We start from the raw sequence: 27,343 nt of genomic DNA on the forward strand, positions 1-27,343 counted from the left end.
CATAGTAAGGCATTCAAGGAGTTGGCTTGATGGGAAGTCGTGATGTCATCCAATAGGCGACTGATCTTCATGTGAATATTCATTATTCTTTTTTTAAATCCTTCCTGTTCTGTCAAGTTGGTTGTTGATCATTGCTAGGAAGCAATTTTCAAGTCTTTCCATAGATTTTAAAGACAATTTAAGTCAAAACTGTAACCAGGCCACTCTGGAACATTCAATGTCATCTTGGGAAGCTCCTCCAGTGTAGATTTGGCCTTGTGGTTTAGGTTATTGTCCTGTTAGTACAGTTTTTTGTATTCAGATCTCTGAAATGCACTCTACCTACGTAACATTTAGTTTCCTTATATTACGCTGGGAAAACAGTTTTCATAGGCACAGAAATACTAAATCATTTGAGTTTGCAAAATCCAATGGTTCTAACCGAGTCACCTTAACTTTATTGACAACACCCAAATGGATACGGTCATTAATGCGGTTCTTCAATAATTACACATAATTCTTAATACTGTAGCTGTTTTGTTAGTCACATGTTCAAGTATCATCAACTTATCCAGGAAATCATTTTCTGAATGACAATCACATGACAAACATCATGACATGCAACCAAGCTGCTTCTTCATTCATTACTCTGGTAAAGACAGTTATGCCGTGCTCCACGTTTGATAAAACATCCCTAACAAATGTATGTTTATAATGTGTTATTGTCTGCTTGATTTACAGTAGGGTCTCGTTAGTCTGTTTGGACACAGATACTTACCTCATAATGTGTAGAGAACTGTTCCTTGATGGATAGGTTATTGTACAACACACAGAGCTATTTTCCTATATTTGTTTTTAGGTGAAGTTATGGGTCCTACAGTAGGTCTATGTTATTGTTATGGGTCCTAGAGTACACTATGTGTGTCATGCAACAACAACCAAAGTGCTTCTTCATTCATTACATAGGTTTATTTGTTGTTAGGTGAAGTTATGGGCCAATTGTGTTAACAGTGTACAACCTCATTGTCAGGCTGATGGAACAGCTTGCAAAAGAGCATTTTACTGGTTGAAGTGTTTTTAAGTACAAGCGGCTAATTTGAGATGATGACACAAACATTATATTAAGCAGGACATTCAAACGAGCCTTACAATTATAATAAAAAGTACTGTGAAATGCACTCATAAGCAACCTGGAAATGGAGGTTCCTCCCCTGAGTTTTCCCATATTCACATTCAGAATACATTGTGAAAAACTAAAATCTTTGCTCACCATTTTTGCTCCTGGCAGATATACTACATCCATAACTATCGGTTTCCTCATTAGCAGGGAGGAGTTTCTACAACCAAATTGAATGTGCATTGCCCTCGGAAGGGGCCTATATTGGAGACCAAAAGTCGTCTGGCACACTGCTTAGAGTTTCAACAACATGAGTAACTTCTTTCTAGTCTACAATCTTAATGTTACTACTAATGTGAAAAGACAAAATATGACTGTTCTTGCTCATTTTAAGACAAATGTCAAATAATCATTACATTCATTACAGACGTCAATTGTTGTACAACATCATGACTCCGCTGTTGGCATCACTTTTTACAATGGATTTCCACTGTTGTGGGCCTTTAACCACCTGTCTGACTTTGTTGTTCACACAGGAGAGAGACATGACTACCGTGGGTCCTCTGGGGAGCCTCAACAACCTCATGATGCTGACAAGGCAGAGAAGAGTCTCTCCACATTTGAACACCTCAAGAAACACCAGCAGATATCCACAGGGAAGATACCTCACTGCCTTTCTGACTGTGGGAAGAGATTCACCTCAGCAGGCATTAAAATTCATCAGAGAATCCACACAGTAGAGAAATCGTATAACTGTACTCAATGTGGGAAGAGTTTTACTCATTCATCCAGACTGATATCACACCAGAGAACACACACAGGAGAGAAATCTTATAGCTGTACTCAATGTGGGAAGAGTTTTACTCATTCATCCAGCCTGATATCACACCAGAGAACACACACAGGAGAGAAACCTTATAGCTGTACTCAATGTGGGAAGAGTTTTACTCATTCATCCAGCCTGATATCACACCAGAGAACACACACAGGAGAGAAACCATATAGCTGTACTCAATGTGGGAAGAGTTTTACTCATTCAACCAGCCTGATATCACACCAGAGAACACACACAGGAGAGAAACCTTATAGCTGTGGTCAATGTGGGATGAGTTTTACTCAGCAAAGCAGCCTGATATCACACCAGAGAACACACACAGGAGAGAAACCATATAGCTGTGATGAATGTGGGAAGAGTTTTGATACATCTAGCCATCTTACTGTACACCAAAGATCACACACAGGAGAGAAACCGTATAGCTGTACTCAATGTGGGAAGAGTTTTTTTACATCTAGCCATCTGAAGATACACCAGAGAATACACACAGGAGAGAAACCTTATAGCTGTACTCAATGTGGGAAGAGTTTTTTAACATCTAGCCAGCTGAAGATACACCAGAGAACACACACAGGAGAGAAACCTTATAGCTGTGGTCAATGTGGCAAGAGTTTTACTCAGCTAAGCAACCTGATATCACACCAGAGAACACACACAGGAGAGAAACCATATAGCTGTGATGAATGTGGGAATAGTTTTACAAAGTTGTGTAATCTGACTCTTCACCAGAGAACACACACAGGAGAGAAACCTTATAGCTGTGCTCAATGTGGGAAGAGTTTTTTTACATCTAGCCATCTGAATATACACCAGAGAACACACACAGGAGAGAGACCTTATAGCTGTGATCCATGTGGGAAGAGTTTTACGCAGCTAAGCAGCCTGATTTCACACCAGAGAATACACACAGGAGAGAAACCTTATAGCTGCACTCAATGTGTGAAGAGTTTTACTCACCTAAGCAGCCTGATATCACACCAGAGAACACACACAGGAGAGAAACCGTATAGTTGTGATCGATGTGGGAAGAGTTTTACTCAGCTAAGCAGCCTGATATCACACCAGAGAATACACACAGGAGAGAAACCTTATAGCTGTACTCAATGTGGGAAGAGTTTTACTCACATAAGCACCCTGATATCACACCAGAGAACACACACAGGAGATAAACCATATAGCTGTAATGAATGTGGGAAGAGTTTTGTTCAATCTGGCAATCTGACAGTACACCAGAGAACACACACAGGAGAGAAATTGTACAGCTGTAATCAATGTGGGAAGAGTTTTGTTCAATCTGGCAATCTGACAGTACACCAGATAACACACACAGGAAAGAAATCTTGAGATAATCTGATAAAACTCTGGTCAAGTTTTATCTGATCAAGTAATAGAAAATACATACATGGAGTGGTTTCATGCTATCAATTAATTAATGTCACACTTCACTTTGTAGTATGAGTATTTTGATATTGTCAAAGCCTAATGTAGAAGCCTAATCATATGCCCCCTTATCATTTGATTTCAACATGATATGGATATTAGCCTCAGGGGGAAAATCCAGGCTCTGAATTGGAAGAGTACTATTATGATTTAACAAAAAATGTACTAACAAAAAAAGAGTTGTTACACTTGAATAAAAATGCAACACTTCAAAATGTAGCGAGCTGTTTTCTACAAATTGTCCTCTAACCAGTGATGTACAGATTACTCCCAGATTCCGTGTGTTTTTTGAGCTGTTAGTTTTAACAGGATGTCCCTCCCTCTCTCGCACGATATGAGTGATGACAAGTAAGTGTTGCGTTTCTCTTAGTGTTGGGGACCCATAAACTCAAAATGTAGCTGACTGTCTTCTGCAGGTTGTCTTCTAACCAGTGAGCTAAAAGATATCTCCCATTTCCATGTGTTTTTTTAGTTTCAACAGCAAGTACAACCTAATTTCCCCCCTAATCGATATCAGTGATTTATTGCTGCTTGTGTCCATGGTGAGGACAACTTGGTTTCTGATTGTCTCAAGGTTGGGCCGTCAAAAATATTTGTGTTTAGCCAGTGTGTTCCATGGATGACAAATTATTTTGAATTTCCATATTAGAGATGAGTTTTGTTTGGGCTCGTTCCAAGGGGACGAGAGTTCAAGAAGCAAGTGAGTTTTAGGAAGGGAAAAATACACTTTTTGTTGTTTGTAATTGTTGACTGCCAGTAGACACCATGTTTATATTGGTGAAGGTGAAGCATTGTAGTTGATTATAATGTGAAATGGAAGTTGTTTTCTGTTGGTGGTGCGCATTCTCTTACTTAATGTGTTACAGTCTTTGGTTTTTCCATTTATGTTTTGATGTTGGACTTTAGCGGGTATAGCTCGTTAGCACATAGTCAGTATGTGTTACACCTGTGCTGGCTTGTCCATCTCGTTAGTGGGAAGGTGTTTCACCTGAGCTGGTCCAGGTTCTATTTAAGAGTGTCTGGCCCAGTGCTCCAGTTATCTTGATAGATGTTGAATGTCAACACATTCCTGTCTGTAAGTTTGGTGTGAGTTATTGTTTCCCTCTTCTTGGGCAGATTTAGTGGGTCTCATGGTGTGTATTTTATGTCCCAGTTGTTGTTACTAGTCAACTTTCAGTGAACACTGAGAGCAAAACTGCAACATTATGTTATAATGCTTTTATTGGATCAAATAGTTGTTTTATGCAACATAATAGTGTTCTTATAACTATTGCGTCTGTGTATTCTACTGAGGATGGTCCTCTGGGGGATAACACTGACAGGGGTTTCACAATGTAATGGGTGATAAAACCTAAAGTGACCGCATTCCAGAGCATGAGTTAATGTTTCTGTTCTATATGGTACCAGGGCGAGATGACCACAGGGCCAGACCCTGGTCTCTACACAAAGAGTACTGTTTTTACAGCAGATAATGTCTCCTGTGAATTATAAGTATCTTTCATACAAATCTTAACCTTGTGACCCGTTCTATACGTCTATTGTTGGTCATGTAGGTTGAAAGGGGTGTATCTTGGCTATAAAAGACCTTTATACTTTTGTCTCGTGGCTCTCGACAAATAATCTGGGGGTGATTTGTTGACCAGCCATCATTATCATAGAGCACTCAATTGATTCACTTTATATGTGTGCGTTGTATTGACCAGGAGACCCTTATTAATAAGTGAATAAAGTTTTAGTTTAAGAATAACAATGACTTGTGTGATAAGTTTGCCTCATTTGATATTAAAGAAATTAACCACATTTGGGGATGTGAATCTTCACTTGGTGACGCTCCTGACGACCTGGGTAAATGGTACACCGGAGATCCTTCAAACTTGGAATCTCAGGAGACCACACTTCGGGAACGGAGCAGATGGACCCACCTCATAGGCTCCGAGTGTATTCCTGTGTGAAGAGGGCCGAGCCAGCTATCTGTGTGAACTGGATGAAAACTAGAATCTGTGTTTACTAGTTAAGACCATGTTTGATATAGAGTAAGGTGCACCTGTAATTATTTTAAACCTGTAATTGTTGAAAACCTGTACCTGTTTTAAACCTGAATTCCATTTTAGAAGTATTGAAAGATGTAAATCTATGACTTACATTATCCTAGGAACTAACCATGACATAGAAATGTGAAAATATTCCTGTAAGTTAAAATATTGTTGAAAAACAATTGATTAGGTATGTTTGGGAATAGCATTGTGGGACTGCGATATGTGCGTGATTGAGAGATCTATAGTTCCACACAGATCTATAGTTTATTTTTTGTTCTGCTGGGAGTATGTTTGGAAAGCTGCTTCGTAGCTATGAAGAGTCCTTGAAAAAGCAAATGGAATGGTTGTTGTGAGTACCTGAGAATTTCTTATGTTTTATATGCGTTCTGTGAATATATGAAAATATGATAACTTGAATGTGTGTATAATCGATTTCTAGATATTTGATAAAGTAATACTGGGAATATAATTAGATGCAATTTAAACAACACATGTAGACGAACGTAGGTTTTGAGGTGGTATCTTTAATGGATAATTTGATAAAGGTTAGGTTTAAGCATTATTAAACAGTCTACAAAGTCTGGGCAATTGTCTCAGAAACTGATGGGAGTGTGTCCACTTTAGGGCAAGTTACACTAAGGATGAAACTATAAAACACTTGTTGGATTTTCTCTGTCCGGTTACTACATTTGAAATAAACTGCCCTTAAGGCCTATAATAGCTACGCTATTGTAGCAACCGTAACCCAAAACCCAGCGACCTCGTCAAGAAGTTCAGACATCTTGGCGTACCCGTTATAAGGTGTTGGCTTGACAGTCACTGGATCCAGGTTTGAGTTCAGCTCAGGGCTACCCCCTGAATTCACTACACTATGAATAAAAAGACTGGTCAAAATTATTGTTTTAAACTGATTTGGGGGCTATATAGTATATTCTATAGTTGTCAGTGAATATTTTCTGTGGGGTTCAAATTATTAGAGCTGTTGATAAGTCATGTATAATATTCAGCCATTTTTTCCCCCATGCCATTACATTAAAGGCGAAACATACAGTGGGGCAAAAAAGTATTTAGTCAGCCACCAATTGTGCACGTTCTCCCACTTAAAAAGATGAGAGAGGCCTGTAATTTTCATCATAGGTACACTTCAACTATGACAGACAAAAAAAAAATGATTTGCAAATTATGGTGGTAAATAAGTATTTGGTCAATAACAAAAGTTTATCTCAATACTTTGTTATATTCCCTTTGTTGGCAATGACAGAGGTCAAACGTTTTCTGTAAGTCTTCACAAGGTTTTCACACACTGTTGCTGGTATTTTGGCCCATTCCTCCATGCAGATCTCCTCTAGAGCAGTGATGTTTTGGGGCTGTTGCTGGGCAACACGGACTTTCAACTCCCTCCAAAGATTTTCTATGGGGTTGAGATCTGGAGACTGGCTAGGCCACTCCAGGACCTTGAAATGTTTCTTACGAAGCCACTCCTTCGTTGCCCGGGCGGTGTGTTTGGGATCATTGTCATGCTGAAAGACCCAGCCACGTTTCAACTTCAATGCCCTTGCTGATGGAAGGAGGTTTTCACTCAAAATCTCACGATACATGGCCCCATTCATTCTTTCCTTTAAACGGATCAGTCATCCTGGTCCCTTTGCAGAAAAACACCCCCAAAGCATGATGTTTCCACCCCCATGTTTCACAGTAGGTATGGGGTTCTTTGGATGCAACTCAGCATTCTTTGTCCTCCAAACACGACGAGTTGAGTTTTTACCAAAAAGTTATATTTTGGTTTCATCTGACCATATGACATTTTATTTATTTTACCTTTATTTAACTAGGCAAGTCAGTTAAGAACAAATTCTTATTTACAATGACTGCCTACCCCGGATGACGCTGGGCCAATTGTGTGCTGCCCTATGGTACTCCCACTCACGGACGGTTGTGATACAGCCTGGATTCGAACCAGGGTGTCTGTAGTGATGCCTCAAGCACTGAGATGCAGTGTCTTAGACCGCTGCGCCACTCGGGAGCCCCAAATCATGTTCTAGTGCTGTCCCCAACTAAAATATATCTAGGTCTTTCTACCAATCGCCCCATGTATGTTAATAAAATCAACTATATGTACTTGTCTGGCGCTTTAAGCACTCTGTTTTATTAAATAATTACATATGCACAAATGACTAGAGGGAGCCAGTCATCAATATAACCTAACCAGAAGAAGAAAAACTCTTCCCGAATGCTGTTATGCTCCTGTCGTTTTCAGTAATCGACTACGCCAGCGGTCGGCAACCTTTTTCCATTTAGAGTGCCAATTTATCTTACAATTTCTACAGATCTGCTTGCCAGTTATGATTTTCATTTGCACATTTTCGTGGACCAGTTTCATTTAATTTATAACAGTATCTCAAAATCATTGGTTGTGATGAATCTACATTCTATCTAAATCTAAATGAAAAATTATACATACCGAAAAGAAACTTTTATTGCCATTGCCAACTCTGTAAAAATAGCCTCATAAAGCCAACAAATAAAAACATTGCAGCCGGCAGTTAGAAAATGTCCTGATAAAAATATATATCCTAGAAATCACATTGGCTGCACATGGCCTGTCCACAACTTACTTGAAACATTGTTTTCAACTATCAACTGGGTCAGCTGAAACTCTTGATAGCAAGCTTGCGACATTGTAAAACATATTCTCGGCCCTCAGAGTTTTCCGCGCCAGGGAGTTTGTGACAGACGCAGCTGTTGGCAATTTGTACAAAGAATAAGAAGTAATCAGGTATTTTATGACATTTCCACTGGATCAGAGCATTAGATTTTTCTCTCTTATGCCGAGTGGTTATTGAAAGGCTGAGAGCTGGAAATCTTTTACGAAAATACTTTGAGGAACGATTGTCATTCGCAATTGATTTTGATTAGACTTTGTTTACTTGCTGTTTGAGGTGAAGAAAATATTTCTTTGAGAAGCTCCACAACTCATTAGTGGTGGTGCATTAAGACAATCCGAAATTCTATCAGACATCCCCAAATGGGCACATTTATAGGCCTACATTTGTGCGCAGGACAGGTAGACTAGTCCTACTTCTATATGGGTAATCAGGTGTGCGTCCTTACTCATTGACAGGAGTGTTTCAAACAAGACAATGATAAATTGACAAAACTGACGCATCTTGCGAGGTCAGGTCTGGGTTGTCTGCCATGGGCTGTTTCATTTAGTATCCTTTTTGGGTCGGCATGGGGAATGATTCTATTTCCCCATAGTACGTTGTAACGAAGTTGACTGGCTGAAAGGGAGTGTAAACTTTATGACTATAACTACTGTTCCCTGAAGGAGGCAAACGAGGTACAGCACCTATTTGGCCCCACCCCTTCTTGGGTCGGTGAAGAGTGGTATTAAATTGAAGGAATAAATCTGAGCCTCACGCTCATCACCTGTGGAAGGAGGGGCTTCCAGCGAGGCGCGGATTTAATAGTATGTTGTACCTAGTTTCCCTCCTTCAGGGAACAGTAGTTATAGTCATAATGTGTGGATTTAATAGAATGTTGTACCTAGTTTCCCTCCTTCAGGCAACAGTAGTTATAGTCATAAAGTTAAGCTTGTCATATGATGAACTTCAACTTAAATACTGTCTCTTGCTTTTGTACAGTTTTGTATTCTGAAATGCACTCTAACTACATACAGTTTAGTGTCTCCTTATGTTACGCTGGGAAAACAGTTTTCATGGGCACAGATCCAAAATCATTTGAGTTTGATAAATCCAATGGTTCTAACCGATAGTCACCTTAACTTTATAGGCAACACCCAAATCGATACTGTCTTTTATGTTGTTGTTAGGTGAAGTTATGGGCCAATTTGTTCATCACTTATATTAAGTATGAAGTAGTTGATTTGCAACAATAACACACAGGACATTCAAACGAGCCTCACAATTATAATCCAAAGTAATGTAAGCAACCTGGAAATGGAGGCTATTTTTGTTGTCAGCCTATGAGTTTTCCCCCACGGTGGTGAATTAGTGAATAGACACAGAGCTTAATGTGAGTTTCCTTGAGTAGCATCTTTATCTTGCGCTGATAGTGAGCTGTAATATTCAGAATACATTGTGGAAAAACTAAAATCTTCACTTACCATTTTTGCTCCATGCAGATATACTACATCCATAACTAGTTGGTTTCCTCATTAGCATGGAGGAGTTTCTGCAACCAGATTGTGTGCGCATCGCCCTCATACCGCAATTTTATTAAACACAGAAAGGGGCCTATATTGGAGACCAAAAGTCATCTGGCACACTGCTTAGTGTTTCTGCAACTGTAATAACTTTATTCTAGCCTACAATCATCGATGTTACTACTAATGTGAAAACAAGACAAAATAGGACTTTCTCACTTGACTCTCTTAAGATGAAATATAACTATTCTTTCTCATTTTAAGATAATTGTTAAAGAATTTTAACATTCATTACAGACGTCAATTGTTGTGCATCATGGCTACGCTGTTGGCATAATTTTGAACAGTGGATTTCTGTTGTTGTGGGCCTTTAATCATCTGTCTGACTTTGTGATTCACACAGGAGAGAGACGGGACTATCATGGATCCTCTGGGGAGCCTCGACAACATCATGATGCTGACGAGGCAGAAAAGATTCTCCCCACATCAGAACACCTCAAGAAACACATGCGGAAACCCACAGAAAATAAATCTCACTGCTGCTCTGACTGTGGGAAATGTTGCAAATCTTCATCAGAACTTAAAATACACCAGCGAGTACACACAGGAGAGAAATCTAACCACTGTTTTTACTGTGGGAAGAGTTACTCATGTTCAGATTCACTAAAAGTACACCAGAGAATTCACACAGGATAGAAACCTTGTAGCTGTGATCAATGTGGGAAGAGTTTTACTCAGTCAGGCTGTCTGATAGAGCACCAGAGAACACACACACAGGAGAGAAATCTAACCGCTGTTTTGACTGTGGGAAGAGTTACCCATGTTCAGATTCACTAAAAGTACACCAAAGAATTCACACAGGAGAGAAACCTTTCTGCTGCTCTTACTGTGGGAAACATTACTCGAGATTAAATTCGCTACAAGGACACCTGAGAATTCACACGGGAGAGAAATCTTATAGCTGTGATCAATGTGAGAAGAGTTTTGCTCAGTCAGGCAACCTGCTAGTGCACCAGAGAACACACACAGGAGAGAAATCTTATAGCTGTGATAAATGTGGGAAGTGTTTTACCCAGTCAGGCAGCCTGATAGTGCACCAGAGAGCACACACTGGAGAGAAACCTTATGGCTGTGATCAATGTGACAAGACATACTCTGATAAAAGATATCTGATCAAACGTCAGAAAATACATGGAGTTGTTTCATGATATCAATGAAATAATGTCACAATGTAGAATGTTTTGACATTGTAGAAGGAGTGTTTTAATGATGTCACAATGTAGAATGTTTTAACATTGTAGAAGCAGTATTTTAATGATGTCACAATGTCGAACCCTAAACGTTTGTCTCCTGTTCTATTGATTTCAACATGATATGGATATTAGCCTCTGGAAAAATCCAGGCTCTGAATTGAATGAGTACTATTTATATGATGTAACAAAAATAGTTGTGTTACACTTACCACGTTGGTGACCCACTTGAATCAAAATGCTGCATTTAAATGTAGCGAGCTGTTTTCTAGAAATTGTCCTCGAACCAGTGATGAACACATTATTCACAGATTCTGTGGTTTTTGAGCTAGTAGTTTTAACAGGATTTCCCCCCTCTCTCGCGCGATATGAGTGATGACAAATAAGTGTAAGGGACCCATAAACTAAAAATGTATCTGACTGTCTTCTGCAGGTTGTCCTCTAACCAGTGAGCTAGAAGATATCTCCCATTTCTATGTTTTTGTTGTTGTTGTGTTAGTTTCAACAGCATGTACAATCTGATTTCCCCCCTAATCGATATCAGTGATTTAATTTCAATGTACTTGCAGCCTATACACATGGACGCAGTATAATAAATTGTTCTATAGTCAATTGATAAGAGAATGATATTCTCCAGGTCCATAACCCAATTTAATTATATTACTCTGTCTGCAAACCAGAATTTGTAAGATCCTGGTCGAATAAAACAGACGGAGGCCCAGCTAAAGTCAAGAATACAAAACAATTCATTTTACACTGACTTCTCACGACCACACATACACACAAACAGACGCACACACTGTCTGTCTCACTACCCAGCCGACAGAGATCTGTGTTTAAAATACCATAAAGACATATTGTTTTACCCTAATTCTGACTAGGACTACACATTTATTGATTATGATTTTATACATTCCATACAATTATATGTTTCAGGGCGGAATATTCTAATCATATCAGTTAACAGATAATTCTCAACTAACATCAATTTTATTAACAATCCTACATCACACCAGCATTTCTTTACACATTCAAGTGCTAATTGTCTTTATTCCACTACTGAAGAAGCATGACTCAAATCACATACTCATATTTCAAACATCCAGCCTGACAAAATATACATTTGTTATTATTCCATGCCTCACCACTAAGTAAAGTATTGCCAATACATATTAACAAAGGGGTGTACATTTGCTTTTGATATTTTATATTTACAATTGTGTATATTCCGTTTTGATATTTACAGTTAATTTCACATTTGGTAATGATAATTATTTATGCAACCAATTGTACAATTATATTGACATTGTTGCCCTGCTTTTAGAATATCAGGGTTAATTCTCACATGTGCCAACCCAAATGTACTAGAGCATGACATTGGGGACTGGGCCCCGATCCAACAACATGCCTATCTAGTGAACCCTGAAAAGAGGGAGAAGCTCCGCAGTGAGGTGGGAAGTTACTATGGATATTGCAGGAGTCTCCTCTTGAAATCATACATGTCCGTGGTAAGGACAACTTGGTTGCTGATTTTATCAAGGGTGGGCAGTCAAAAAGTTTTGTGTTTAGCCAGTGTGTTGCCATGGATCACAATTTATTTTGACTGCACGTTTTTCCTTATTGGAGATGAGTTTTGTTTGGGCTCTTTCCAAGGGGACGAGAGTTCTAGAAGCTCGTGAGTTTTAGGAAGACAAGAGTTCTAGAAGCTAGTGGGGAAAAATACGTTTAAAAAAAAATTGGAATGAACAGTTTCACTAATTCATTTTAATTAACTTAATCATTATGATTCAACGTCAGTTCACCGTCTCACCTCCCACTGTATTGGAGGAGCAGCAGCTGAGTTGATCATTGATTCTAATCAGCATGTTTGAATCTGAGAGTAAATAAATAAAGGTAAAAAAAAAAAAAGAGCCGACCACTCTAAAAATGAAGGGTTCAATTGGAGTTGTTCTCAGATCCCCTAAGAACCGTAGGGTTTTTAGTCAATGAAAAACAGCCCCAAAAGGTTCTTCAAATAACTTGTTAGAAGGTGGGTTCATCGAGGAACCTCCGTTGTTGCTGGACTTCTTCTGGGAACTTCGCAATGGCAACTGAAAACGATGGTGACAAGTTTGTATGCGACAACAGTTAAAAAGGTTAAGCTGGGTTGATGTTAGGCTCTGAATATGTCTCGAAAAAATTTATAATGATAATATAACATAATAATAATGAATAACGAAGACAATGATGGTTTTCTGTGAATAGCTTCCATAACGTTACTTTAGTTAATTACCGTAAATATTAGAAAGCCGGGTTTGACCGATGAGCTACAGTACAGTACCGTTATCTAGCTAGATAACGTTATGTCCTAACTAGGCACAACTAGGTTTGGATTATTTCCTGAACTATATTCTTTCCCATATATTCTATATCGTTTCCATAAAAGCAACATGGCTTTACACTCATTAACGTAAGTTTCCAATCGAGAGCAGTTCTCACTTTTGTGATAATGAACTAGCTAACCTTAGCTTCGTTAACTAACTAACTAAGGACGGTGACCTGTCCAGACGAGATGTTACAACGAACTGAATCGTCAATGGAGGTTTTCCTCTTTTGTATAGCCTGCTACAGCATGCAATACTATTAACTCACAAGGGGGCATAACGTTACATGTACAAAACTATCCCATTTTGGAAACGTTACATATACAATACTATCCCATTTTGGAAACGTTACATGTACAATACTATCCCATTTTGGAAACGTTACATATACAATACTATCCCATTTTGGAAACGTTACATGAACAATACTACCCCATTTTGGAAACGTTACATGTTCGCCCCCTTGTGGAGGGAAATTAACATTTTAGATGGGATTCAAATGCATAATGGTATTACAGTTTTTTTCGATTGCTAAACGACAGTGGACACAACTGGAGTCACATGTGCAAAACTCTAACTACAGTCTGCACAGCAGCAGTTCATGTGGACCAAACTCTAGTTCGTTTTTCATTGCTTGAACACTGTTTTCAAAACTCTACACACTTATCCCATGACTTTAACCACAACCTGCACAACACTGTGGATTTACAGCACTTTGTTCAAATGCTAACACACTGTTGTCAAAACTGTGAACCACACATTCAAAACGAAATAGATTTCAGCCTTGTGCCTTTCAAACACTGCTGATTGCAATTTCAGCTGAAAGGCTAAGCAGGTGTCTTGTTTTAGACTTGTTAGTGAACACACACACATATTACAGTATATATTGGTAGAGCTCAGAAATCATCTGAAAATTATGCTCAAATTGAGAAGGAAGCCCTGAGCATAATATTCGGAGTGAAGAAGTTTCACAAATACCTCTACGGAAGGAAGTTCCAACTGCTGACAGATCACAAGCCTCTGTTGGCCATCCTTGGACCAAAATCAGCTATACCAACCCTTGCTGCACTTCGAATGCAACGTTGGGCTCTGATATTGTTAGCCTACGACTACGAGATTGAGTACAGACGATCCAGTGATCACGCAAATGCTGATGCACTATCAAGACTACCATGCAATAGTGACTCTGACAGTGAAGATGATAGAGCAGTCTTCCAGATCTCTCTCATTGATGAACTGCCCATATCTGCTTCTGACATAGCAGAGGAAACAAGGAAAGACCCAGTGCTTTCCAAAGTCTTGGACTTAACATTAGGCGGTTGGCCAACCTTCGTAAATGACGATAACCTTCGTCCATTCATTGACAAGAAAGACCAGTTGTCCACTGATCAAGGGTGTGTTCTGTGGGGATCAAGGGTGGTGGTACCTCACACATTCCAGAGGAGACTGCTATCTGACCTAAATGAGGGACATCCAGGGATCACTCGAATGAAAGCACTCGCTCGCAGTTATCTGTGGTGGCCTGGACTGGATCAGGACATTCAACAGCATGTAGGCCACTGCTCACCTTGTGAAGCTGTTCGCAACAAGCCTGCTGCTGCACCTCTTCATCCATGGTCCTGGGCTGCTACACCTTGGGAAAGCATCCATGTGGATTACGCCGAAATTGACAAGCAACATTTCCTTGTTGTCGTCGATGTCCATTCCAAGTGGATGGAAGTGTTCGCTATTCAACTGACCACAGCTGAGAAGACCATTAATCTTCTCAGACACCTGTTTGCATCCTTTGGACTAGTCAAGGAGCTCGTATCGGACAATGGCCCCCCGTTCACGTCAAACGATTTTTTAATGTTTCTCAAGAACAACGGAGTAAGGCACATCCTGTCACCACCTTACCATCCGGCATCAAACGGAGCAGCGGAGAGAGCCGTGCAAACCTTTAAGAAGGCCTGGACTAGACTCGAGGTTCAGTCTGTGTCCATCCACCAAAGGCTTCCCCGGTTCCTGTTTACTTACCGTAACACCCCACACACAGTAACGGAATGTACACCAGCTGAACTGTTTCTGAAACGCCAACCACGTACCCGCCTGACATTTGTCACCAAAAGCACTCACAAACTTCTACAGATGCACAATCGAGAGCATCCTGGCGGGCTGTATCACCGCCTGGTACGGCAACTGCTCCACCACAACCGTAAGGCTCTCCAGAGGGTAGTGAGGTCTGCACAACGCATCACCGGGGGCAAACTACCTGCCCTCCAGGACACCTACACCATCCGATGTCACAGGAAGGCCATAAAGATCATCAAGGACATCAACCACCCGAGCCACTGCCTGTTCACCCCGCTATCATCCAGAAGGCGAGGTCAGTACAGGTGCATCAAAGCTAGGACCGAGAGACTGAAAAACAGCTTCTATCTCAAGGCCATCAGACTGTTAAACAGCCACCACTAACACTGAGTGGCTGCTGCCAACACACTGACACTGACACTGACTCAACTCCAGCCACTTTAATAATGGGAATTGATGGGAAATGATGTAAATATATCACTAGCCACTTTAAACAATGCTACCTTATATAATGTTACTTACCCTACATTATTCATCTCATATGCATACGTATATACTGTACTCTATATCATCGACTGCATCCTTATGTAATACATGTATCACTAGCCACTTTAACTATGCCACTTTGTTTACATACTCACCTCATGTATATACTGTACTCGATACCATCTACTGTATCCTGCCTATGCTGCTCTGCACCATCACTCATTAATATATCCTTATGTACATATTATTTATCCCCTTACACTGTGTATAAGACAGTAGTTTTGGAATTGTTAGTTAGATTACTTGTTGGTTATTACTGCATTGTCGGAACTAGAAGCACAAGCATTTCGCTACACTCACATTAACATCTGCTAACCATGTGTATGTGACAAATAACATTTGATTTGATTTGATTTGATTTGATTTGACATTGTTGAAACCAGACTTGTCAAGCACTGTGGAAAAGCACCAGCTACAGCAGAAGAAAGCTCATGACAGACACTCAAAGACTGTCAGAGAATTCAAAGAGGAAGAGAGGGTGATGGTACGTGATTTCAGACACCCCAAGCGGCTGTGGAACTCAGGTGTGATCTTGCAACGCAGAGGACCTTTGACTTACCAAGTCCAAATTGGTCATTGCCAGGTTCATGTGGATCATCTGCTACGGTCCAACGCCCCAGCAGAGACATGCCGAGAGAACAAGAACAACAACGACCCCCAGGACTATTCTCCTAACTGTGGACGTACGGGAGAGACAGAGCCTGACCTTCCACCCAGGAGGAGCGGAGATATCCTATTCGACAGCGAAGGGCACCTCAAAAGCTTGACCTGTGAGTTGAGCTGGTTAAGGAGGTAACGGACAGTAAAACAAACACTTTAATATGTCCTAGATAAAAGGAAAGAAAAGGGACATTACCTGGGTTAGTTATTAGGACACAAACTCCATCTTCGGGGCAGAATAATCCCTTGGATTTGTGCTGGGCTCTGAAAAGTCTGCTTCAACCCAGTAGTTGAAAAATGTTTAAATATGCATTGTTCAGATATTGCATTAGTAGTTACCTAACATATTTACCTTGTTCTCTGGGAGTTAAACACTATGGGGGAGGAGTGTAGTATCTGGGATCTACATCTGTTTATATTAGTTACTGTGCTGTTACTAAGCAGTAATGCATTACGGCAGTGTTACGTTACTACACCTAATAGGAAATGCACATGCGCACTGGAATGCCGGGAACTGTAGAGCACGAGGGGTTTTGACTAAACGAAAACTAACTGTACTCCCGTCTCCTGCCTGGTAATTTCTCCACAACATAAATATTACAAGTTACACCTGTGCTGGCTTGTCCATCTCGTTAGTGGGAAGGTGTTTCACCTGAGCTGGTCCAGGTTCTATTCAAGAGTGTCTGGCCAGGTGCTCCAGTTGTCTTGATAGATGTGGAGAGTCAACAACTTTAGTTGCGCTACCTTTTTGGTTTACTTCCTGTCTGTAAGTTTGGTGTGGGTTTGTCTTTTGTTTTCCTCTTCCTGGGCAGATTTAGTGGGTCTCATGGTGGGTGTCTTTTATGTCCCAGTTGTTGTTACGAGTCAAATTTCATTGGACACCCCCAATGTTCTTTCTACCAATCGCCCCAAGTGTTTTTATAAAATCTCTATATACTGAACTTGTCTGATGCTTTATGCACGCTGTTTGATTAAATAAATAAGACACACAAATGACTAGAGGGAGCCAGTCATCACTATAACCTGACTAGAGGGAGCCAGTCATCACTATAACCTGACGAGAGGGAGCATCAATATAACCTGACTAGAGGGAGCCGGTCGTCAACATAAACCGAATAGAGGGAACCGGTCGTCAACATAACCCGACTAGAGGGAGCCGGTAGTCATTATAACCTGACTAGAGTGAGCCGGTCGTCACTATAACCTGACTAGAGGGAGCCGGTCGTCACTATAACCTGACTAGAAGGAGCTGGTCGTCAATATAACCTGCCTAGAGGGAGCCGGTCATCACTATAACCTGACTAGAGGGAGCACAACTATAACCTGACCAGAGGGAGCCGGTCGTCAACATAACCCGACTAGAGAGAGCCGGTCATCACTATAACCGGACCAGAGGGAGCCGGTCGTCAACATGACCTGACCAGAGGGAGCCAGTCATCACTATAACCTGACCAGAGGGAGACGGTCGTCACTATATCCTGACTAGAGGGAGCATCAACCTAACCTCACTATAGGGAGAATCAACATAACCTGACTAGAGGGAGCCAGTCGTGAACATAATCTGACCAGAGGGAGCCGGTCGTGAACATAACCTGCCCAGAGGGATCCAGTCATCACTATAACATGACCAGAGGGAGCCACTCATCACTACAACCTGACCAGAGGGAGCCAGTCATCACTATAACCCAACCAGAGGGAGCCGGTCAACACTATAACCGGACAGAGGGAGCCGGTCGTTAACATAACCTGACCAGAGGGAGCCAGTCATGACTATAACCTGACCTGAGGGAGCCGGTCTTCAACATAACCTGACCAGAGGGAGCCTGTCGTCAACATAACCTGACCAGAGGTAGCCAGTCATCACTATAACCTGACCAGAGGTAGCCAGTCATCACTATAACCTGACCAGAGGGCACCAGTCATCACTATAAACTGACTAGATGGAGCATCAATAATAACCTAACCAGAGGGAGCCAGTTATCAATATAACCTGACTAGAGGGAGCATCAACATAACCTCACTATTGGGAGCATCAATATAACCTGACCAGAGAGAGTTAGTCATCACTATAACATGACTAGAGGGAGCAAGGCATCACTATAACCTGACCAGAGGGAGCCAGTCATCACTATACATGACCAGAGGGAGCCAGTCATCACTATAACATGACCAGAGGGAGCCAGTCATCACTATAAAACAACCAGAGGGAGCCAAACATCACTATAAACCGACCAGAGGGAGCCGGTCATCACTATAACCTGACCAGAGGGAGCCAATCATCACTATAAGATGAACAGAGGGAGCCAGTAATCAACATAACCTGACCAGAGGGAGCCAGTCATCACAAAAACCCGACCAGAGGGAGCCAGTCATCACTATAACCTGACCAGAGGGAGCCAGTCATCACTATAACCTGACCAGAGGGAGCGAGTCAACACCACAACCTGACCAGAGGGAGCCAGTCATCACTAAAAATCAAATCAAATCAAATTTTATTTGTCACATACACATGGTTAGCAGATGTTAATGCGAGTGTAGCGAAATGCTTGTGCTTCTAGTTCCGACAATGCAGTAATAACAAGTAATCTAACTAACAATTCCAAAACTACTGTCTTGTACACAGTGTAAGGGGATAAAGAATATGTACATAAGGATATATGAATGAGTGATGGTACAGAGCAGCATAGGCAAGATACAGTAGATGGTATCGGGTACAGTATGTACAAATGAGATGAGTATGTAAACAAAGTGGCATAGTATAGTATAAAGTGGCTAGTGATACATGTATTACATAAGGATACCGTCGATGATATAGAGTACAGTATATACGTATGCGTATGAGATGAATAATGTAGGGTAAGTAACATTTATATAAGGTAGCATTGTTTAAAGTGGCTAGTGATATATTTACATCATTTCCCATCAATTCCCATTATTAAAGTGGCTGGAGTTGAGTCAGTGTCAGTGTGTTGGCAGCAGCCACTCAGTGTTAGTGGTGGCTGTTTAACAGTCTGATGGCCTTGAGATAGAAGCTGTTTTTCAGTCTCTCGGTCCCAGCTTTGATGCACCTGTACTGACCTCGCCTTCTGGATGATAGCGGGGTGAACAGGCAGTGGCTCGGGTGGTTGATGTCCTTGATGATCTTTATGGCCTTCCTGTGACATCGGGTGGTGTAGGTGTCCTGGAGGGCAGGTAGTTTGCCCCCGGTGATGCGTTGTGCAGACCTCACTACCCTCTGGAGAGCCTTACGGTTGAGGGCGATGCAGTTGCCATACCAGGCGGTGATACAGCCCGCCAGGATGCTCTCGATTGTGCATCTGTAGAAGTTTGTGAGTGCTTTTGGTGACAAGCCGAATTTCTTCAGCCTCCTGAGGTTGAAGAGGCGCTGCTGCGCCTTCTTCACGATGCTGTCTGTGTGAGTGGACCAATTCAGTTTGTCTGTGATGTGTATGCCGAGGAACTTAAAACTTGCTACCCTCTCCACTACTGTTCCATCGATGTGGATAGGGGGGTGTTCCCTCTGCTGTTTCCTGAAGTCCACAATCATCTCCTTAGTTTTGTTGACTATAAACTGACTAGAGGGAGCATCAATATAACCTGACCAGAGGGAGCCAGTCATCACAAAAACCCGTCCAGAGGGAGCAGGTCAACACTATAACCTGACTAGAGGGAGCCGGTTGTCAATATAACCGGACTGAGGGAGCCGGTCGTCAACATGACCTGACCAGAGGGAGCCTGTCATCACTATAACCTGACCAGAGGGAGCCAGTCATCACTATAACCTGTCCAGAGGTAGCCAGTCATCACTATAACATGACCAGAGGGAGCCAGTCATAACTATAACATGACCAGAGGGAGCCAGTCATCACTATAACCTGTCCAGAGGGAGCCAGTCATCACTATAACCTGTCCAGAGGGATCCAGTCATCACTATAACATGACCAGAGGGAGCCAGTCATAACTATAACATGACCAGAGGGAGCCAGTCATAACTATAACATTACCAGAGGGAGCCAGTCATCACTATAACCTGTCCAGAGGGAGCCAGTCATCACTATAACCTGACCAGAGGGAGCCAGTCATCACTATAACATGACCAGAGTGAGCCAGTCATCACTATAACCTGACCAGAGGGAGCCAGTAATCAAAATAACCTGACCAGAGGGAGCATCAATATAACCTCACTAGAGAGAGCCGTCCGTCAACATAACCTGACCAGAGGGAGCCAGTCATCACTATAACCTGACCAGAGGGAGCCAATCATCACTATAAGATGAACAGAGGGAGCCAGTAATCAACATAACCTGACCAGAGGCAGCCAGTCATCACAAAAACCGACCAGAGGGAGCCAGTCATCACTATAACATGACTAGAGGGAGCCGGTCGTCAATATAACCGGACTGAGGGAGCCGGTCGTCAACATGACCTGACCAGAGGGAGCCTGTCATCACTATAACCTGACCAGAGGGAGCCAGTCCTCACTATAACCTGTCCAGAGGGAGCCAGTCATCACTATAACATGACCAGAGGGAGCCAGTCATCACTATAACCTGACCAGAGGGAGCCAGTCATCACTATAACCTGACCAGAGGGAGCGAGTCAACACCACAACCTGACCAGAGGGAGCCAGTCATCACTATAACATGACCAGAGGGAGCCAGTCATCACTATAACCTGACCAGAGGGAGCCAGTCATCACTATAACCTGACCAGAGGGAGCGAGTCAACACCACAACCTGACCAGAGGGAGCCAGTCATCACTATAAACTGACTAGAGGGAGCATCAATATAACCTGACCAGAGGGAGCCAGTCATCACAAAAACCCGTCCAGAGGGAGCAGGTCAACACTATAACCTGACTAGAGGGAGCCGGTTGTCAATATAACCGGACTGAGGGAGCCGGTCGTCAACATGACCTGACCAGAGGGAGCCTGTCATCACTATAACCTGACCAGAGGGAGCCAGTCATCACTATAACCTGTCCAGAGGGAGCCAGTCATCACTATAACATGACCAGAGGGAGCCAGTCATCACTATAACCTGTCCAGAGGGAGCCAGTCATCACTATAACCTGTCCAGAGGGAGCCAGTCATCACTATAACATGACCAGAGGGAGCCAGTCATAACTATAACATGACCAGAGGGAGCCAGTCATAACTATAACATGACCAGAGGGAGCCAGTCATCACTATAACCTGTCCAGAGGGAGCCAGTCATCACTATAACCTGTCCAGAGGGAGCCAGTCATCACTATAACCTGACCAGAGGGAGCCAGTCATCACTATAACATGACCAGAGTGAGCCAGTCATCACTATAACCTGACCAGAGGGAGCCAGTAATCAAAATAACCTGACCAGAGGGAGCATCAATATAACCTCACTAGAGAGAGCCGGCCGTCAACATAACCTGACCAGAGGGAGCCAAACATCACTATAAACCGACCAGAGGGAGCCAGTCATCACTATAACCTGACCAGAGGGAGCCAATCATCACTATAAGATGAACAGAGGGAGCCAGTCATCAACATAACCTGACCAGAGGGAGCCAGTCATCACAAAAACCCGCCCAGAGGGAGCAGGTCAACACTATAACCTGACTAGAGGGAGCCGGTCGTCAACATGACCTGACCAGAGGGAGCCTGTCATCACTATAACCTGACCAGAGGGAGCCAGTCATCACTATAACCTGTCCAGAGGGAGCCAGTCATCACTATAACATGACCAGAGGGAGCCAGTCATAACTATAACATGACCAGAGGGAGCCAGTCATCACTATAACCTTACCAGAGGGAGCCAGTCATCACTTTCACCTAAACTGAGGGAGCCGGTCTTCAACATAACCTGACCAGAGGTAGCCAGTCATCACTATAACCTGACCAGAGGGAGCCAGTCATCACTATAACATGACCAGAGTGAGCCAGTCATCACTATAACCTGACCAGAAGGAGCCAGTAATCAAAATAACCTGACCAGAGGGAGCATCAATATAACCTCACTAGAGAGAGCCGGTCGTCAACATAACCTGACCAGAGGGAGCCAAACATCACTATAAACCGACCAGAGGGAGCCAGTCATCAAAATATCTTGACCAGAGGGAGCATCAATATAACCTGACCAGAGGGAGCATCAATATAACCTGACTGGAGGGAGCCAGTGATCAACATAACCTGGCTAGAGGGAGCCGGTCGTGAATACGACCTGGCTAGAGGGAGCTGGACTTTGTAAATTCTGCCCTTCTGCTCCTGAAGTTTTCAGTAATAAATTAATAGACTACAGATAGATCGACTAATAGACTAGCAATAGACTACACCAGCAGTCGGCATCTTTTTCCATTGGGATTGCCAATTTATCTGACCATTTCTACCAATCTGTGTGCCAGTTATGTTTTTCATATGCACATTTTCGTGGAAGAGTTTAATTTAATTTATAATAGTATCTCAAAATTGTCTGTGTTTAAACTACATTCTATCTAAATCTAAATGAAAATTAAACAAATCTACAAGTAACTTTTAATTTCATTGCCAACCATGTAAAAAAAATAGCCTGCAGGTAGAAAATATCCTTATAAAAATAAATATCCTAGAAATCACATTGGCTGCACATGGCCTGTCTACAACAAGCTTGAAACATTGTATCAACTATCAACTGTGTCAGAGAAACTCGGATAGCAAGCTAGCAACATTGTATAAAATATTCTGGGCCCTCAGTTTCCTGCTCCAGTGAGTTCTGGACAGACACAGCTGTCGGCTATTCGTGCAAACGATAAGTAATCAGGTATTTTATGACATTTCCACTGGATCAGGGCATTACATTTTTCCCTTTTATGCTGAGTGGTTATCAAAAGGGTGAAAGATGGAAATATTTTATGAAAATACTTTGTGGAACTATTGTCATTCGCAATTGATTTTGATTAGACTTTGTTTACTTGCTTTTTGGAGGTGAAGAAAAATTACTTTGATTAGCTCCACCACTCATTAGTGGTGCAGTGTTAAGACAATCAGAAATACTATCAGACATTCCCAAATGGGCACATTTATAGGCCTAAAATTGTGTGCAGGCCAGGTAGACTAGTCCTACTTCTATATGAGTAATCAACATTGACAGGAGTGTTTCAAACAAAGACAATTAATACATTTACAAAACTGACGCTGGGTGGTCTGCCAGGGGATGTTTCATTTAGTATCGGTTGGGGAATGATTTTATTTCCCCATAGTATGTTGTACCGAAGTTGACTGGCTGAAAGGGAGTGTAACTTTGATTATTATTACACTTCCCTGAAGGAGGGAAACGAGGTACATCACCTGTTTGTCCCCGCCTTTTCCTGGGTCGATGAAGAGCGGTATTACATTTAAGAAATAAATCCAAGACTCACTCTCATCACCTGTGGAAGGCGGGGCTTCCAGCGAGGCGTGGATTTAATAGTATGTTGTACCTAGTTTCCCTCCTTCAGGGAACAGTAGTTATAGTCATAATGTGTGGATTATATACTATGTTGTACCTAGTTTCCCTCCTTAAGGGAACAGTAGTTATAGTCATAACGTTACGCTTGTCATATGACAAACTTCAACTTAAATGCGGGATCTTGCTGTCGGACAGTTTTTTTGTATTCTGAAATGCACTCGAACTATGTATCATTTAGTTGCTCCTTATGTTACACTGGGAAAACAGTTTTCATGGGCACAGAAAAACTAAATAATTTCAGAGTTTGTTAAATCCAATGGTTTTTAACAGAGTCATCTTGACATTTAAAATCAGTTGACATTTAAAACTTATTGAAACTCTGGGGGCGGTATTTCATTTTTGGATAAAAAACATTCCCGTTTTAAACGGGATATTTTGTCACGACAAGATGCTCGACTATGCATATAATTGACAGCTTTGGATAGAAAACACTAACGTTTCCAAAACGGCAAAGATATTATCTGTGAGTGCAACAGAACTGATGTTACAGGCGAAACCCAGATAAAAATCCAATCAGGAAGTGCCCCATATTTTGAAAGCGCTGCATGCCAATGACTCCTTATATGGCTGTGAATGGGCTACGAATGAGCTTACGCTTTCTACGTATTCCCCAAGGTGTCTACAGCATTGTGACGTATTTTTACGCATTTATGTTGAAGAACAGCTGTAAGGGACCACATTGAGCAAGTGGTCACATGATGGCTCCCGCAGAAAATCTTGCGTAAAGTACAGAGGTAGCCATTATTCCAATCGCTTCTAATGAGAAACCAATTGTCCCGGTGAATATATTATCGAATAGATATGTGAAAAACACCTTGAGGATTGATTCTAAACAACGTTTGCCATGTTTCTGTCGATATTATGGAGCTAATTTGGAAAAAAGTTTGGCGTTGTAGTTGCCTGCATCCGTAATGGGTCTGCGAGCAAACGACCACCCCTCATCACTGTCAAACACTCCCTAAAACACTTCTGCGAGCAGGCCTTTCTAATCAACCTGGCCGGGGTATCCTGGAACGACATTGACCCCTTCCCGACAGTCGAGGATGCCTGGTTATTCTTTAAAAGTGCCTTCCTCACCATCTTAAAAAGGCTTGCCCCATTCAAAAAATGTAGAACCAGGAATAGATATAGCCCTTGGTTCACTCCAGACCTGTCTGCCCTTGACCAGCACAAAAACATCCTGTGGTGTTCTGCATTAGCATCGAATAGCCCCCGTGATATGCAACATTTCAGGGAAGTTAGGAACCAATATACACAGGCAGTTAGGAAAGTTAAGGCTAGCTTTTTTAAACAGAAATTTGCATCCTGTAATACAAACTCAAAAAAGTTCTGGGACACTGTAAAGTCCATGGAGAATAAGAGCACCTCATCCCAGCTACCCACTGCTCTGAGGCTAGGAAACACTGTTAAAACCGACAAATCCACTATAATTGAGAATTTCAAAAAGCATCTCTCTACAGCTGGCCATGCTTTCCACCTGGCTACCCCTACCCCGGTCAGCTGCCCGGCACCCTCCACAGCAACCCGCCATTTCTCCTTCACCCATATCCAGATAGCTGACGTTATGAAAGAGCTGCAAAATCTGGACCCCTACAAATCAGCCTGGCTAGACAATCTGGACCCTCTCTTTCTAAAATGATCTGCCGAAATTGTTGCAAACCCTATTACTAGCCTGTTCAACCTCTTTCGTATCGTCTGAGATTCCCAAAGATTGGAAAACTGCCGCGGTCATCCCCCTCTTCAAAGGGGGAGACACTCTAGACCCAAACTACTACAGACCTATATCTATCCTACCATGCATCTCTAAGGTTTTCGAAAACCAAGTTAACAAACAGATTACTGACCATTTTGAATCACATCTCTATGCAATCTGGTTTCCGAGCTGGTAATGGGTGCACCTCAGCCACGCTCAAGGTCCTTAACGATATCATAACCGCCATCGATAAGAGACATTACTGTGCAGCTGTATTCATCGACCTGGCCAAGGCTTTCGACACTGTCAATCAACACATTCTTATTGGCAGACTCAACAGTCTTGGTTTCTCAAACGATTGCCTGGTTCACCAACTACTTCTCTGATAGAGCTCAGTGTGTCAAATCGGAGGGCATGTTGTCTGGACCTCTGGCAGTCTCTATGGGGGTGCCACAAGGTCCAATTCTCGGGCCGACTCTCTTCTCTGTATACAGCAATGATGTCGCTCTTGCTGCTGGTGATTCTCTAATCCACCTCTACGCAGACAACACCATTCTGTATACTTCTGGCCCTTCGTTGGACACTGTGTTAACTAACCTCCAGACGAGCTTCAATGCCATACAACTCTCCTTCCGTGGCCTCCAACTGCTCTTAAACACAAATAAAACTAAATGCATGCTATTCAACAGATTATTGCCCGCACCTGCCCGCCCATCCAGCATCACTACTCTGGACGGCTCTGACTTAGAATATGTGGTTAACTACAAATACTTAGGTGTCTGGATAGACTGTAAACTCTCCTTCCAGACTCACATTAAGCATCTCCAATCAAAAATTAAATCTAGAATCGGCTTCCTATTTCGCAACAAAGCTTCCTTCACTCATGCTGCCAAACATACCCTCGTAAAACTGACCATCCTACCGATCCTTGACTTCGGCGATGTCATCTACAAAATAGCCTCCAACACTCTACTCAGCAAACTGGACGTAGTCTATCACAGTGCCATCCGTTTTGTCACCAAAGCCCCATATACTACCAAACACTGCGACCTGTACGCTCTTGTTGGCTGGCCCTCGCTTCATACTCATCGCCAAACCCACTGGCTACAGGTTATCTACAAGTCTCTGCTAGGTAAAGCCCCACCCTATCTCAGCTCGCTGGTCACCATAGCAGCACCCACTCGTAGCACACGCTCCAGCAGGTATATCTCACTGGTCACCCCCAAAGCCAATTCCTCCTTTGGTCGCCTTTCCTCCCAGTTCTCCGCTGTCACTGACTGAAACTAACTGCAAAAAACACTGAAGCTGGAGATTCCCATCTCCCTCACTAGCTTTAAGAACCAGCTGTCAGAGCAGCTCACATATCCCTGCACCTGTTCATAGCCCATCTGTATACAGCCCATCTACCTACCTCATTCCCATACTGTATTTATTTATTTTGCTCCTTTTGCACCACAGTATCTCTACTTGCACATCCATCTTTTGCACATCTACCATTCGTGTTTAATTGCCATATTGTAATTACTTCGCCACCATGGCCTATTTATTGCCCTAACTCCCTTATTTGCCCTTATTTGCACTCACTGTATATAGACTTTGTTTTCTACTGTATTATTGACTGTACATTTTGTTCATTCCATGTGTAACTCTGTGTTGTTGTATGTGTCGAACTGCTATGCTTTATCTTGGCCAGGTCGCAGTTGCAAATGAGAACTTGATCTCAACTAG

At 42.2% G+C, this 27,343-nt stretch overlaps 1 protein-coding gene across 2 annotated transcripts in view; it reads left to right on the forward strand.

Moving 5' to 3' along the window:
• LOC139413148 (zinc finger protein 271-like) overlaps nt 1–10,780 on the forward strand; it is a 29,472-nt gene extending 18,692 nt beyond the window's left edge. Inside the window, exons 2-3 of one of the 2 annotated variants that reach the window (XM_071160243.1) lie at nt 1,633–2,724; nt 10,653–10,780. In XM_071160243.1, coding sequence (XP_071016344.1) covers nt 1,633–2,724; nt 10,653–10,780 — 1,220 coding nt within the window. Of the gene's footprint in view, nt 1–1,632; nt 4,265–10,652 lie in introns of those variants that run through there. The other variant, XM_071160242.1, reaches the window with a different exon arrangement.
• The last annotated feature ends 16,563 nt before the right edge of the window (nt 10,781–27,343 follow it).

The sequence above is a fragment of the Oncorhynchus clarkii genome, chromosome 7 (genome assembly GCF_045791955.1).
Source record: "Oncorhynchus clarkii lewisi isolate Uvic-CL-2024 chromosome 7, UVic_Ocla_1.0, whole genome shotgun sequence".
Lineage (NCBI taxonomy): Eukaryota > Metazoa > Chordata > Actinopteri > Salmoniformes > Salmonidae > Oncorhynchus > Oncorhynchus clarkii.